The 15776-nt window shown below is 46.6% G+C and overlaps 1 protein-coding gene across 1 annotated transcript; it reads right to left on the reverse strand.

Moving 5' to 3' along the window:
- Positions 1 to 101: 101 nt before the first annotated feature.
- On the reverse strand, positions 102 to 14095 carry CFAP100 (cilia and flagella associated protein 100). The gene is made up of 15 exons (XM_040593667.1): positions 13989 to 14095; positions 11736 to 11945; positions 11243 to 11343; positions 9663 to 9852; positions 8954 to 9021; positions 8135 to 8298; positions 7480 to 7560; positions 6719 to 6903; positions 6483 to 6639; positions 4948 to 4996; positions 4237 to 4394; positions 3280 to 3415; positions 2601 to 2803; positions 982 to 1075; positions 102 to 400 (listed from the first exon to the last, which is right to left on the reverse strand). The coding sequence occupies exons 2-15, from the start codon at positions 11872 to 11874 to the stop codon at positions 287 to 289; spliced, it is 1839 nt and encodes a 612-aa protein (XP_040449601.1). The 5' UTR covers positions 11875 to 11945; positions 13989 to 14095; the 3' UTR covers positions 102 to 286.
- Between the last annotated feature and the right edge of the window lie 1681 nt (positions 14096 to 15776).

Raw genomic sequence — 15776 nt, forward strand, 5'->3', positions numbered from 1 at the left:
GGGGTAGTGATACTTGCATCAAAAACGGAATGAGGAAAAACATCATTGCTAGCAGGAGCCTTAGAAGCAAAATAAGAGAATTTTAATTTATTTTCTTAGGCAAAAGATCAATGAGGGGGAAAAGGGGTTGCCTGACACAGCAACTTTCCCTGGGATCTTAGGGTAGGAGAAGGGAATTTCATGGTACCGTGGGTTCATCAACTGAACAAAGATGAATGGAACGTAGATCTATGAAAAACTTTCTAGCGCAGCATCAGCCCTACATGCTGTGGTTAAGGCTGTGCTGTCAAGTGAAATAATACAAGTGTTCTTCCTTCTCCTTATCCATTTCTTCTTGGCTGTGGTTTTTCTCCTCTTTTGTGGCAGGGGGGTTGGAATGAGGCCCCAGCCTCCTGTCGCTCTGCAGAGGAAGAAGAGGCGCGTGCATCAGTGCGGTGCTGGGTGGCGTGTCTGAACCACGCAGCCAGGGCTGCTGGGTGCCGGCGAGCCTGCTGCCAGGAGCCCTGCTCCGGGGGGGGGGGGGGCAAAGCTCCGTTTGGCGTAATGCAGAGCGTGCCAAAAAAGGTATGGTTTGATGGTATGGCCGAGCTGATCTAGGGCCTTGCTGCTGGTGGTGGGAGTGTCTTGCTGCTGCCCAGTTCCTCGTTTGCTGATTTTCATGCTTTTTTTTAATACCGCTGGGTTAACAAGCGGAAATGAGCTTACTGAGGAAACTGGCAAGTAATGGGAAGGACCATGCGGTCAAGACGGAAGGATGGGGGATGATGGAGGGACACTGAGCTGCCATAACCTGCAGTATAACTGACCTCCCAGCAGCTGCTCAAGTTGCATCAGTCTTGTAAACTGGGCTACACCTGGGTACGGGTGCCACCCCCACCCAGCTATGCAGAGCCCCTGGTAACACTCTTCCCTTAAAAACTTGATGTTCAAGTACCCCCAGCCTCTCTGCAGTGGGCTGTTGAGATGAATTACTGCACTTACCTTTTTTTTAATAGTTGCCTGTGATCTGTCCAGAATCCTTTGCAATTTTTCCTCCTGATGCTGTTTCTGTTGTCTCAGCTTTTCCTCTCTGAGCCTTTTGAAGGGAGCAAATAAAGGATGGGTTAAATACAGTGTGCCGCTACACTGATTATGCTTTTGGCACACAGCATCAACGTCTAAAGTTGCATCTTCCACCTAACACTACCAGAGCACAGGGATTTGGGTATAGCTGATGCTGGATTTTGTTGCTGTGAAGGTGGTAGGAGGGAAACACTCTCACTGGAGTGAGGGGTGGAGAAAACATGTCAAGCTTTGCAAATGGAGATGTCAGACAGTTGTTCACTGTTCCAGAGACGCTCTGTACCACCTTCGGCAGGTGACTTATGCTCTACAGCTGACCAGGATGCTCACCACTTTGTGGGTGAATGATGCTTGTGTCTTAAGTTCTCACCAGTGCAACCAAGCCTGTAAATACACAGATGTGAGTAGGAGGGTTTCGCATCCATGGAGCTGTGCTTCACCTCAGTGGGCACAGTAGAGGTCAGTACTGGTAAATGGCTCCAATTTCCTATGGAAATGAAGTGCTGGAACAGAAATGGGCTCAAGCTATGGAACGTTGCAGCAGAGAGGAAATTAATTCTTAACCTTGTGATCTTCAGGAAAATTGTAAATTCTCTTTGAAGGTGTTTTTTTCAGTTGGTTGGTTTTGCTTTTTATTTGGGAGGGGCAGATTCCTTCCCCCTCTGTCCCAGAGTAGAATAGATGTGTGTCTTATTTCATTTTTTAAGTTGAGTGCAAAACTGTTCACAGGACATTAGGAAAAAGCATCACACCCTTTCTACTACAAAGGTGAAGAAAGATGAAGAGAAAGAGTAAGTGGGAGGGAAATGTCTCTGTTCTGGCTTTAAATCCTCACCCTATTTTATTATTTTTTTTTTTTTTTTTTTTATCTGCTGGATCTGATTCACCAGAGGATAGGCCAGATACAGCTGTCCAGCTGCACCGTTGCTATTTGGAAGGGGAAATTTTATGTGTGTAGCTGAGCCAAAAGGAATGTGTGTCATATTGGAATTGTGTTAATTGACTACTATTTAATTTAATAATACAACTTGGGAATTTTGTAGAAGAACCATTTGAAAGCTGGTGTTGTTGACAAATGCCCTTATGTACTTCTTGAAGCCTGACAAAATACCAGGGCATGTCAGATTTGAGTGTGTTAAATAACTACAGAGGAGAGATTTTGTAATTAATCAGTTAAATATTGTTACTGCAAATTGTCATCTTACAAATGATTATTTGCACCATTGAATCTGGTTTTGTTTGTGGTTTTGGTTTTGGATTTTTTATTATTATTATTCCAGATTTTGCCCTTTTCTAATGTAGCTTTCAGGTCTTTCCTAATGCAGCTGTGGGCTGCTGCTCACTGATGGGGAGATGCAAGTACTGTGAATGCGAAACTTTTACAGAAGTAAAATGGAATGGATAGGTCACATGGGTTTCAATTTACTGTTACATTTTCACGGGTTGGTCTGACAAATTTAGCTTTTTCAGCAGCTTTGCTTTTGCCTGTCAACGTTTAAAAATAGAGGCCCCATTTCCAGAAGAGGGTCTTGTCTTACCTTATCCTCCATTGCTTTTTTTTGGCTTTCTGAGCCTGTTGTAACTTTTCTGGTGGGATTTTCTCCAGGTTGTCCAGTAAATCATAGAGCTGTTTTTCTATCACCATTAGCATCTGCAGTGTCTGCAGGTTTGCCTCGCTTTCTCCAGTGCAGTGGCAATAGACTTCCAGCACCTTCTTGTTCAGGCTTGTGAGTATTTGGTCCTAGACATGAGAGGAGATATGGTGAGAGGCATGGCTGGGTTCTGCCCAGAAGAACCACAACAATCCTACAAAATCAGTGGAGATCAGTACACTTTAATTCCCTCCACAAGACCAAATTGCTTCTCTTCCAGCCTGCTTGGTACCAGTGTCTGGGATAGATGGCTGCACTGCACCAGTCTGCTGCTGGTCTCGCCTTCCTGGCTTTGCTGTGGCCTGGGACAGTTTGCAGCTGCCTGGTTGCCTCAGCGAGCCCTGGTCCCACCTCATACCAGCTGCATGGAGCAGATGCATTTGCCCCAGTTTGCTGCCCCAGCGGTGCTCCAAACCTGCCCTTGCTCCAGCTCCATTGCTGAGACATAGTGCTGGTCCCTCCCAGGTGCAACCCACTGTTTGCATTTTTCCCAGGCTGGGTATGGCTGTGGAGAGGAACCATTTCTACGCATGCTAACCCCCCTTGCCTTGATCTCAGGAGGTACCTGGACATCAGTTTCAGATTCTCGTGGGTAAAAGAGGCGAACTTTGAGCTCCAGCTCTGCTATTTTCTCTTCTTCCTTGGTGATGGAGGATTTGAGGGCAGCTACCTGCTGTTTCAGCTCTGCTAACTTCTTCTCCCTAGGCCAGAAAGGAAAGGAGGTATTTCAAAAGGGCATCTGTGGAGCGCACGACTCCTTTGCTGCTCTCTGGCCTGGGACCGTCCCTGCTGCTGGCAGATGGAGGTCACACCATGCCATTTCTGGGGAACTTGGACCCACAGCTCTGGGAGCAGAGGGAACTGGGGATTTTTCTGGTGTAGTAGTGACTGTGCTGGTGGTGGTGGGGAGGGAGATGTAGCACAGCTAAACATGGAAGATTTTTTTAATAATATAGTTGGAGAAGTAGATTACCTTTAAAAACTTTCGCAAGGGGATAAGCTACACTTCAAATGGGAATACGTGTGTCTGCCTGTCATTGAAATACTATATTGCAATTACACTTGGGTTCCCTGCTGGTTTCCTCTAGGAAGGGTTTGCACTGAGTTGAAATAGGTGCTAGTCTGGATCACTCCAGCACCTGCCTTCTTTCTTCCTTTGATCTTTCTTTATGAGAATGACACAGTATTTCAGGCTTATGTCCCCTCCAGGATGCTAAATGCATTAGTTCCCCAGCCTGTGCCTTGAAGATGAAGGAACTAGTCCCAAGCTGAAGTCCTTTTTCCTAAATTACATAGATGGGACACTTCCCTAGGGGCTCCCAAGATGCTGAGTTCGATGGGCTGCAGCTGGGCTCTAAGGTATGAGACAGAGGCTCTTTGCTGTGTGCTGTGTGAACAGCATTACTCGTGGTCTGCAGCATGCAGCCTGATGGTGAGGTGCTAGTGTGGGGAAAAGGGGTCACCTACGTTTGAAAGCTGGGGCATAGGGACCCCTTCCCACCACTTGTGGGATCACGCTTACGTGCTTTCGTGTGTGGTGATGAAAGTGTGTTGGATCTTGTCCAAACTTTCCTCAATCTCACTGGAATTTTGGATGAAAGACAAATTCTCTTCCTCCATCTCCGCGAAAATAGACAGCAGTTGTTGGGGATCAGTAAAATACAACTCGGGCGCCTGCAGCTGAAAACACATGCAGTGAGGTTTTGTTCTCCTCTAGCTTCTGTTCCATTGAACTACATGGAAGCTGGTGTGACCCAGTCCTGGCTGTTCAATTGCTCTCCCGTGTAGAGAGGTCCTTGGCTGTCCATGAGCAAATGTCTCCCACCTCCTGCCATGTGCACATCTTTACTCAGCCTCAGTAGCTCCCACCCAAACCAAGTTGCGTTTTGGGGAGTAAACAGCGGTGTAAACATGTGTGAGTGGGAAAGCTTCAATTTCAGACGTAGTAACTTCACTAATTTGAAAATCTCCCATTATATGATGTCATACCTTGCTGGGGGATGGCAAGCTTTGAGAAGATAGTACGTTTTTTGGAAAGTTAAACTAAGTTGTTTACAATACATGTTGCTAAAACATGAACGTTTACGAATGTATAAACATGCATTTATAATTAGTGGTTACAGTAACTCCTCAATACCAAAATGAATGGTTAGAAGGTTAGAGAAATTAGTAACATCAATAAATGACACGGGACAAACAGAAAGTGTAATTATATCAACACAAGACTCCTGACCTCATCTTCATCTGAGCAGGTTTCGCTTTCTGCATCCTCCAGTGGACTTCTGAAAAAGCAATTTGTGTGTCAGGCCCTTAGAGAAATGACAGCTCCAAGGAGACCTTGCTACTGAGCTGTGAACATGTTGTCATTTGCTGTTGGCCCCTGAACAGCCCCTTGCATATTCACACGTTTGGTGCCCGCGGCCGTGGGCTACGTGGGGGTCAGTAGGAGCCGGGGGTCACACAAACATGCAGTGTGGGGGCTGTGTTTGCCCCCAAGCAAGCTGCCCCTTGAGCTGCTCTGGGCTCTGCCGGCCAGCGGCGTGGGGACATGACATGTGAGCCCTAAACAAGGGTGTTCATCCAAATGGCTTTAAACTCGATGGGAGGCTTTGGCTCTTGGGCCATGAGAAGGCAGAGGCAAAAGCCTTATTAAAAAGGCTCAGGCAGCAGCACAGCAAGTGTAGAGAAAGCCTCGTGCTCTGTGTAGGACATGGTATTGCCCCCAGATGACATGGTGTAGCCACCACGAGAGTCTGCAGTTTTTACCTGCCCTGGGAGAAAGACTGTTGAGTGCTTCTTGCTCTGCGCAGCCTGTACCATTACCCAGCAGTGCAGCCTTTTCCTTCCTTGCCAGCCCCAGCGACAAGCCAGCACAAGAGCTGGAAGGGCAAGGCAAGAGGTGCCTGGCAGATATTGGCAGCAGAACCTGCTCATCACCTTCACTTGCACCTGTCACCCTGTGCCACGGAGGGGGGAAAAACCCTCCATTTGTATCATCTTAGTGCCAGCCACATTCATGTCTGCATTGTTCCTGCCACGTGGCAGCAGCCCAGTAACTGCAGTGGCTTCATGAGGGGTGGCACGGGGCAGCCCTGCATGGGAGAACCTGGCACCTGCAATGCTCCAAGGCAGAGGAGATGGCCCTGCAAGCAATGGCTTGCTTCAAACTCTATTGATAGCCATCAGGAGACTCACCAGATCCTCACGCTTTGCTCTTCCAAGCCATTGCTCATGCTCCTGCCTGCCTCTCCTCTTCTCAGGCTGGCCCTGCCTGCATCACAGCAGTGGCCGCCTGCATCCCAGCACCCACCGCCTGAAGGCTCCTACTGAGGGCAGATGCTCAATGCAATGTGGTCTACAGCGACCTTGGACTTTCTTTCATCACAGAGCAGCAGGGAGCTATTTGCATGGCAGCTGTGACCCACAGTGGGAACCAGCATCTCAGCCGCAAATAGGCCACACAGAAACTTTGCTCCAGGACATGTGCCTGAGGTCTACAATTCCTCCTGGGGTTACCTCAAGGCCCAGGTTCTGTGGGCCAGGCTCTCAGCAGAGGATTTGAGGATGGGAGCTCTGTTGGAGTGGGTACATAGGTACTGACTTGCACACCTGATGGCTTTTTGCTGGTATTTTGATTTGTTCCAGTAAGACCAGAGCTCAGTATGCTCACAGCGAAGGTGGTGAGGAGGTTTCCGCTGTACTGGCTCCCAGTCAGGTGGGTGCTTTCTACACTACTTAAGTCTGTTGTTTGCAGCGTCTTGTACTTACAGTTTCCTTGTCAGTAGAGGCTTCAGGAAATTTCTGTGCTGTGGCTTGATCTCAGGTAACGACCTGAAATCCAGACTTTCTGAAGACAGCAGGGAACTTGGCACATCTATGTAACTAGCGCTATGGAGAGCGGCAGCATTTGTCCTGGCTGTCAGACCTGGAGGCAAGAAGAGATGTACACTGAGACCGGGGGGGCCGCCCCAGTGAGGAGGGGGCAGCCCTTCCCTGGCACTCACCCCGCTCTGCGGTGGTGGGAGGCAAGGCGCTTTCTTCAGTAGCTTTGGATGCTGCCTTCAAATCCTTTTCCTTTGTCCTGTGCTTTGTTCTGTGCTTCTCCTGCCACTCCTTTGGAGACAGCTGATAGAGGAAGTCCCTGTACGTCCTGTATTCCTGCAGTGTATTCTTCAATTTGGCAATATCACTGGGTTTGAGAGAAGTGGACAAAGTTTGTTAGCAGGGAGGAAAGCCCCTGTTTGAACAAGTTCTTTCTAACTCTTGATATTCAGCTTCACCCAGAGAAGGGACAAGAGGGCACATGTCTCCTGGGACATGCAAAGACAAGTGGGAACCTGCCCCGTGTCCTCTCTGTGGTTCTTCACATGGAAGCTGTCTGGTCACATCTCTGTGGTCAGACCCTTGTTATGGCACTGGGCTTGCTACTCTGGGAATTTTTATTTGCAAATGAACGAGAAATCTTGGAATTACAAATTATTTTTTTCATCTTTCCCCATTAAAGTGCATTACTTAGTTTTGTTTGGTTTTTAACCTGAGACTAGGCGTTTAATTTTGGAATATTCATAATTTCAAAAATATCATTAAAAACTAGTTGAGTTGGTTTAAACAGCATCTGGAAAACAAAAGCTGAAACATTTTGTGAGTCTTAAAATTGAAGCATTTTTAGAAATCTTTTTCCCTGATTGCCGTTTTCCCCAAGGGCTGAAGGTATAGCACAGTAGGGGCTGTTAAAGGCTCGACAGCAACAGTGTGCAACCGTTACCTTTGGAGGTTCTCTATTTGGGAAGTGATCATCTGGATCTCTCTTATTTTCTTTGCCTTTGTTGTGGTTTCTTTTTCATTTCTAGGGAAAAATCCATAAACATAAGCTATAAAACAATTTAGCAGTAAGCGTGTAGTGGATCGAGGTGCATATAAAACGGAGAGAAAGGTGTGTGTGGGAGCACTAGAAATCTCTCTTGTAGATGTATCCCAGGTGAGCCTGGCTCCTGCCTGAAGGCAAGGACAGTAGGGGGTCCCAGCCACGCTTCCAAGTTAAGGCCTCCCTAATTTGGCTGCTGATGAGCATCAGTTGCTGCTCTGCCCTTGTAATACCTTTTGGTGCTCAACTCGCTCCCCTAAGGGAACTGTTCCTGCTGTGAGGGGCTGGGCAGAAGCATCTCCCTCTCCTAAGGGTGATGTGAGAAGAAGGGAAGCGGTGGGGTCGGCAGCAGGTTCCTCGTTGCAGCCAAATCAAGGGCTTTTGCAGTGAGGGGATTCCCCAGCTATTCTCCTTCCTCTCTTTCACTGAATGTGTGGGGAGAAACTGCCACCGGGGCTGTAACTCTGGGCAAACTCAGGCACAGAACATCTGCTAGCCAAAACCCCCGGGGGTCAAGCAAAAGAGCTCAACGGGTGGTTCCTCCAATTCCCATTACATTTTCAGGGCTTGAACAGAGTTTTTATGGTTCTCCTTCAGGAACTCGTCAAACATGGCAACATCCTTCTCCAGGCAGTATTCAGCCTTTTCCAGTTTTCTTTCCTCGTCCTTTGCTATGTCCTCCATCCTTTGAATCTCATCCCGCTTTATTGCTATGGCATACTGAAACAAACCCAAAAGGCAACACGGTCACGTCGGTCGGTTGATTTTAAAGCTGTGTTGGTTTAGCTTTGTTCTTGGTTACCTTATTACCTTATAGCTGTGGGCGGAGAGGGTAAGGATTTCAAACCGAGGTACGTGTCTTAGTGCAAACTAGGTACATAGAGGCCAGGAGATATTTCAGAAGTGACATAGCAAATAAGCAGTGAAATCAAAGACAGAATCCAGAAGTCCCACCACTGCATTAACTCTGGCTAGCAAAGACTCATTCAGTCGTGTTACAGCACAAGAATAGAGGTGAATAACGAGGATGCTCCAGCACAGCTCCCTTATTTTGAGTCCAGAATGGCTCCCAGCTAGAATTTATGTATAGGGCAGCAGGAGCCAAAAGATCGGTATGTCTGTGCATCTCACAAATTAAACAGCTGTACAGCTGCTGCTGGATGGTGCGAATAACCTGTGTTCCTTCCTTTCTGGGCTGGGGATTGCTGGGCTATGGACTGTGAATGTCTTTAACATAGTGCTTGGACAATCAGTTTATGAGGTCTGGTTGGTATCATCTCTAGGCAATGGATCTCATGGGGAAAAAACCCAAAACAGAGCAACACAGGGAAGAGTAGTTAAATGAATATAAAGCAACATTCTTAAAGCCAAGTACCTCTAGTAAAAATATCTCTCTTCTGTCATTTATGTAGTCATGGAAGGTCTCCTTTTCTAATGGGTACTCTGAAACAGGAAATAAAGTTGATCAGACTAGAGGGGAAATATGGCCAAGGCAAAACAGAGTGAATATATAGGCTGCCATGAGCATAAATGTGATCAGCATTGGAGCCAGCAATACTGATTATTTTATTATAGTTTTGACCTTGTTTAGGATCAATTTCATATGGGCTTTCATGGAGTAAAACCAGGTAGAATGGAATGGAGAATCTGGTCCTTACAAAGGTCAATGTCCTCTAGACATTAATGGCAAAGCTACTCCTCATGTCAGAGGCAAAACATTTAGACCCACACCCGCTAAAATCCAACTTTAAGGTCATCTTAGTAGAAATGTCCACATGACACAAGATCCTGCAAACTCTCAGCTGACTCCCAGCTGATCCCAAGAGCTCCCAGCTCCACTTCATGTGGATGGTGGAACCCAGGCTACTGCGGTGGGGGTGGCGCGTGCTCTCTGTGTAAATGCATGAGGTGGAAATGATGCAGCTACCCAGAGGCTGGCAAGATGCAGCAGGGAACTGTTGTGTCTGCAGGAGCTAGCCGACATCAGCTAGAGCTACCTGCTACTCCCATTCCCTCTTTGGTTTTTGCTTTAGGCTCTTACTCAACTGAGCAGCACCACTACAAAGACAGTAACTCTTCCTTACCTTTATTAAAGGCCATCTTCCATGAAAGACTCTGCTGAAGAGTTTTCAGTCTCTCTTCATTTGTTACTTGTTTTCTGACCTCCTCTTCCTCCTTTTGCAGAGCTTTCCTGAACCCTTTTTGCTTTGCTTTTATTTTAGCGGAGTAAGTAATTTTCTCATGGATTTTCCTGGTCTTCATCCTTTCACGTTCCTATGAGAAGTCAGTTATGTGGACAGCTTGGTTATGTGCTTTTTTTGCTGTGGTTTTTTTAAGACGTGAGTGGTTATTCAGAGTCTAGAAATTTGCAGGCTACTGATACCCTGCTGATGCATGTTTGTCTGGTTTATCTGACTAACCCCAATGATACTTTCTCTTGAGGCAACTGAAACAATTTCTTAGCATTTGTTCTCGTTAGCTTGTTGATTTGTATTCTGCATCCAGCCACCAGCTGTGCCAGTTTGTACCTACTCAGTGTCCTCATTTTTTCCTTCCTGGATTATTCCTGGGAGAGAATGCAAATTTTCAGACATTCGTCCTTCAAGTAAAAGGGAGCAACAGGACAGCCCATGCTCAGTACCAACTCAGTCCAGCTTCCACAAAAGTGTGCAAACCTTCGAGGTCAGATCAAAGGGATCTATTCAAACCCACTCCAGAGCTCTCTGGAGAGTAGCAGGTTGTTCATGCTCAATGCTTTCACATGGGCTGAAGTGTCATTTGTTGCCCTCTGCACAGTTTGAGCTTCAGTTAGGCTGAGGACATTACTCAGCAGACATCCTTAGTGCACTCCTTCCTAAGTCCTTCCCCATACTTCCATAGTGACCTTCAACCCAAGTGAAAACCAGACTATATCAGTCATCATTGTGAGGTGAGGAGGTTTGCTTAAGCTTGTTTGGAGCCCTCCTTTTGTGATTTAGAAGCAAAGATCTCTTGCTTTCACACTACTGCCTGGCTTCTGCAACCACATGCAACAATCAGTCCTCTCAGAGATGTGACAACCTCCCCATGACTTCCCAGCCCCTTTGGATTACATGCCCTAAGGGAAGTCCACTGCAGAAATAAGGAGAGGGGGACATTCCTGAGAACTAGTTCCTCAGTCTGGTGGGTTGTAATTCCCTATCTTATAGAGAGAAACTGAAGGCATGAAACTCATGTCATCGTTTTTCCTAGGCATCCATTTCATTGGCACTTCGGAAGGTCACATCGAACGTTGGAACACAGCTCCTCAAACAGAAACCCAAACCTTTTGAAGTGGAAAGCAAGAGATCTTACACCAAAGCTTTATGTAGAAATCGGTGCTAACAGCACTGGCAGGTATATTCTCCAGGAACAGGAATGAGTGGTCAATCTACCCTGAACTAAATAAACAAAGACAATATCCAGATTTTGCACTAGCAACCAGCAAGCCTGTGCTCAGATCTGCTCTTGGTAAAGTTAATCGCTTGCCATGGATTTTGGTGGACTTGACGCTGATCTGGGGGAACTTGAGCTGAACTTGGCAGCTATTATTTCTCTTGTGCACTGAATTTTAGTATTATATTCGTTGGTTGCCTCCCCTAGTGAACTGCTTGTGTATACATTGGCCTAAAGCATGTATACATACCGCCGTAACCTTTCTTCTTTCCTCCTCCCTTATCGAGCGAATATCTGGAAGGACTGTAAATGGATTTTTCATTGAGTTTTCTTCATCCTCTTCTGGGCTTTCTGCAAAGAAGAAAAAACAAAAAAAAAAAAAAAAAAAGGATGAGGGTGTAGAAAACACAAGGCAGAATATGAGGACCCATTGCAAAGGGACTCTGATCTGCTACGTCACGCCTGAAGGGTGGGCAGCTGTGCTCACAGCTGCAGATGTCTGACAACACTGAATCAAGAGCAGGGAGCTGGATTTGGTTTATAAGAAGCCAGTGATATAACTGAGACCTCTGTATTGTTTATGTCACTTGGTCATATCTGCTGATCAGCTCAGGATTTCAGCTGGGGATTTAGTAAGTCTGGAGCTGTTTTACCCACCTCATCTGATGATCATGGACTGAAAAGTCTGAATACAGACCTCTTTGACCTAACAACAAAAGGCTGCTGGAGCGTTGTGACCTTACCTGACAGCACAAGCTGGGTTTGCATTCCAGATTTGGAAGAGCGACTTCTAGGTGTTGACTCTCTATGTGGAGATGGCATCTTTGATCCTGGCCCAGGGAAGACCATAGACAAGTCAATCAGCTGGGATCTGTCAGTCATTGATGCAGTAGGTTTTACAGCAGCGATGGACCTCAGGGCTTGCTGGATCTTAACCACTGAGCCTTTTGGGTCTGTAGGGATTACAAAAAGCTTCAGTAAACTGGAAAATATTTGTGTTCTGACCCCATATTGGAGATGTTCATCCCTGGCTTGTGTGAAAGCTGTCTAAAACACAGTCATCCTTACACACACACTGATTGGGAAAGCAAAGACAAAACAGTTTGGAGATGACAAGCAACTTAGCTCCCTTGCTTCTTGTTCCACCCACATCTCCAGTCCTGATCCGCACCCATACTTTTTCATCCTCCTATTGCTGGTTCACAAGCAATATTTTTACTCCCTAAAGCTCTTACCAGCAATTGCTTCAGCACTGTGGGTTTCTCGCAATAAGGCTGAAGGATTGTTTAACAGCACAGACTTGCTGTAGGGAACTCCACTGTTTAATTTTAGGCTGGCAAACTAAACAGCGTTTAGTTGAAAGTTAGGGGTTTGGTTTCTTTGAATCAAGACTCTTTTTGTAGTCTTTGCTATGGGTCCTAGGGGAAAAGGCATAATTTTAATGATCTCACTTACAAAGAACAGATAGAGCATTGTTAAAGTTATTGTTTAATCAACAAAGGCAGCAAGCTGGGTCCGGTGAGGTATTAGTTCAATTGACGCAGTTCTGCTGCTGGGACCATTCCTGATTTGCACTGGTATGAGACACAGCAGAAAATATCCTCTTCCGCTTGCACTAGTTTTAAGGCTATTTTAGAGCATCATTTTTTTACTCTGAACAGCCTCCAGTTTTAATGTATTTTGAGCTAAACTCATCTGGCCTAATTTCCACATACGTCTTTGGTGCTTTGTGTTTCCTATTGGCTGCACTCCTGCAGCTGCCCAATTAGTATCTTATTCTTTGGAGGCATCAAACTTTCACTGTTGATGAGACACAGAGGCTGAGGTAGAATTTAGGCTGTTGGAATACATCCCAAATGTTTTCTCTTTCATTTTCAGTTCTTGAAGTACCTTTTCCAAAAGCCTCCTTGACTGGTTGCTTAGATTTCACACCTCTCTGAACTCTGTGTAACTTAATGGCATATTTTTCTCAAGGGGTCCCTCATCTATATCCTGGAACAACATAACCCCTGATGATGATGTGGGTTTTGGAGCAAACCCCATCAGGGCAGGGATAGGAAGGCAGTCAAACACCTGCAGTGTTCAGTTGAATACGTTTTGTGAAATATGCAGAGCACTAGCAGCAAAGATCCAGCGGTTCAGCCCTCTTAGCGCACACCTTGACTTCTGTAACCTATACCTGTTCTCATAAAAGTCTTCTTGTTCATGTGATTCATTTAAATTCCTGCTACGGGGAATGGGGCTGAAAAGCAGGACCAGGCAGAGGATACTGGCATGTGGAAAATAATTGTCAGGGCAACCCTCTGAGATAAAAGTGCTTTATAGTACAATTTTAAGGAAGTATAAGAATCTGTTTCTAAAATTAACTTGTAAATATTCATTTTCTAAGGTATTATTTCTTTGAGGTTGTTGGGATTTTTTTTTAATAGATTGTTTGCACATCACTTTAGAAATAATGCCTAAATCTACAGAAGTGCTAGTTGGGCTAATTGTAATTATTAAGCTCAATAATGCAAATAAAAATTGCTTTGTTGCTAGAATCATTTGGCACGTATTTCACCGCCTCTTGACATTTTAATAATTCAGCAGCTACATCCTAACGGCCAGTAGCATGTGAATCGGTCGATAAGGCGTTCATGGGTTTAATTTACCGAGAGGTTTGTTAGTGCTTTTCGCTACCCTCGGGCAGCTGCGCAGGAAAGGATGTGCCGGAGCGAGCAGGCAGAGCGGGGGAGTTACACAGCCAAAGAAACGGGCTTTGTACGCCCGGGGCACTGGCGCCGTGATGCTCCCCGGGACCCCCCAGCCCAAGCGCGGACCCCCCGGGCACCCGGAGTGTGTGTGTGTGGGGGGGACGGGGGGACGGGGACGGGACAGCGGGGGTGACTCCCCGGCGACACACGCAGCGGCTCCGCTGGCCGGGCAAGGCACAGCGTCTGATGGCGAAAGCGGAGCCGGAGCGGCTTGTTACTGCCCTCACCCCTTGGCTGGCTCACCAGGAGAGCTCCGGCGGGCTCCTCTGCGGGGGCTGCGGGCCCCTGGGGCCGGGGCCGTGCTCAGCCGCGTCCGTGGTGCAGCTCGGCCCAACTGCGGGCTGGGCCCGGCTCTTGTTTGCGCTGCCATGGAAACCCGCGGTCCCGCTGCCGGGCGGAGCCGGGCGGAGCCGGGCGGGAGGGAGGGGGGAGGGATGGAGGAGGGAGGGAGGATGGAGGGTGGAGGGATGGAGAGAGGGAGGATAGAGGAAGGGAGAGATGGAGGAGAGAGGGAGGGATGGAGGAGGGAGGGAGGGTGGAGGGATGGAGAGAGGGATGGATGGAGGAGGGAGGGATGGAGGGAGGGTGGAGGGATGGAGAGAGGGAGTGATGGAGGGAGGGAGGATAGAAGGAGTGATGAAGGATGGAGGAGGGAGGGAGGATGGAGGATAGAAGGAGGGAGGGATGGAGGAGGGAGGGTTGGAGGGATGGAGGAGTGGGGGGATGGAGGGATGCATCACTCCCTTCTGCCCTTAGCCCTGGGTCCCCTGCGGCCAGAACAAGCCCTGATGGAGTGGGGCTGAGCCAGGCAGGTCCTCCCAGAGTCCGGCCGTCCCGGGGAGGCTTTGCAAAATCCCCTGCCTGGCTGTGGAGCAGGCACACCGGTGGGTGTCCTGAGCCAGCTGCTTGCTGGAGTTCAGGCATTGGGATGAAAAGAAAGAAAACTATGGTGTGAGAGGTCTCCATGGCCTGCTGGATTCTATTTGTTATTTCAGTCCACTTCAGGCAACCAACAAATGTAATACCAAAATTCAGTGCAGGAGAGAAGTAATAGGTCTGGGAATCGGGTATTCAACCCCATCTCTGCAAGCAAAGCGGTGGGTTGAGGAAATGGGAGTTGGAGCCCTTCATCATGGAAATGACCATAATTTGTCATTTCATAGCCTCTGCCTTGGTCTTTCTGCTGGTAAAGTCTGAACAGTTACAGTCTGGAGACTCTGTGTAGTATGGGTGAATGAACTGTCACTTACCGGAGGTTCCCCAAGTCAACTGTGCTATGGAAACCCAAATATGACCTTCCAAAATAAAAAGTACCAAAGATAGTTTGCTAAAATATCAGCTGAAAAGAGTAATGTATTTTAATGCAGGAAAAGATCCTTAAATCCCTACATTTACTCTTTCCTGTTTCTGAGAAGACCAAACCAGTTCCAAACGGATCATATTTTTCTCTAGACTCTTTAGACTCTCTATTAATAAAATTTCAGCTTTCTGAAATAGCAGTTTCTTTCGTTTACTGATAGGTTTCCAAATAGCTTTCTCCATCTGAATAACTCGTGTAATAAATAGCATGATTTTCTGTAAGTGCAAACTCCCATTTGATTGTTATAGTTCTTTTCTGTAGTTGCTGATTATCAAGAGACTGGATTGAGGCAACAGAGGGAAAATGCTTATACAGAAAGAAATTTCTCTTTATTCTGCACATGAATGCTTTGATTTTTAGCAGTGATGCAGAAAACCATAGTGCTATCTTTAGCATGTTTTGGGAAATTTCCCAAACGTATTGGGGAGTATGTATAAAAAATGAGACTACAGAATAATTTCTATTACCAAAAAAATAATTCAGGAATAAATTGTACTTAAGATGTATTTTTCTAAAGGCACAATATCAAATGGTCTTTGTTCATAAATACCAGTTTTTTACAGAATTGCAAATTTGCTGCAGTGGTAACACCACAGAAATAGATTGCAGAAAACTAAGACTTTTGAACAGCAATGGCTCTGTCTGGCATTATCCCTGTATCAATGAATGAT

The sequence above is a fragment of the Falco naumanni genome, chromosome 4, assembly GCF_017639655.2.
Source record: "Falco naumanni isolate bFalNau1 chromosome 4, bFalNau1.pat, whole genome shotgun sequence".
Classification (NCBI taxonomy): Eukaryota; Metazoa; Chordata; class Aves; order Falconiformes; family Falconidae; genus Falco; species Falco naumanni.

What these genes read in the sequence shown, in the direction of transcription:
- CFAP100 (XM_040593667.1), bottom strand. Translation starts at nt 11,874, where the DNA reads ATGACTGACAGATCCCAGCTGATTGACTTGTCTATGGTCTTCCCTGGG. An exon ending in CAAATAGAGAACCTCCAAAG is followed by an intron (nt 6,904 to 7,479) that starts GTAACGGTTGCA and finishes TCTCAAACCCAG; the next exon opens with TGATATTGCCAAATTGAAGA. An exon ending in CCTGCTCAGATGAAGATGAG is followed by an intron (nt 4,395 to 4,947) that starts GTCAGGAGTCTT and finishes ATGTGTTTTCAG; the next exon opens with CTGCAGGCGCCCGAGTTGTA.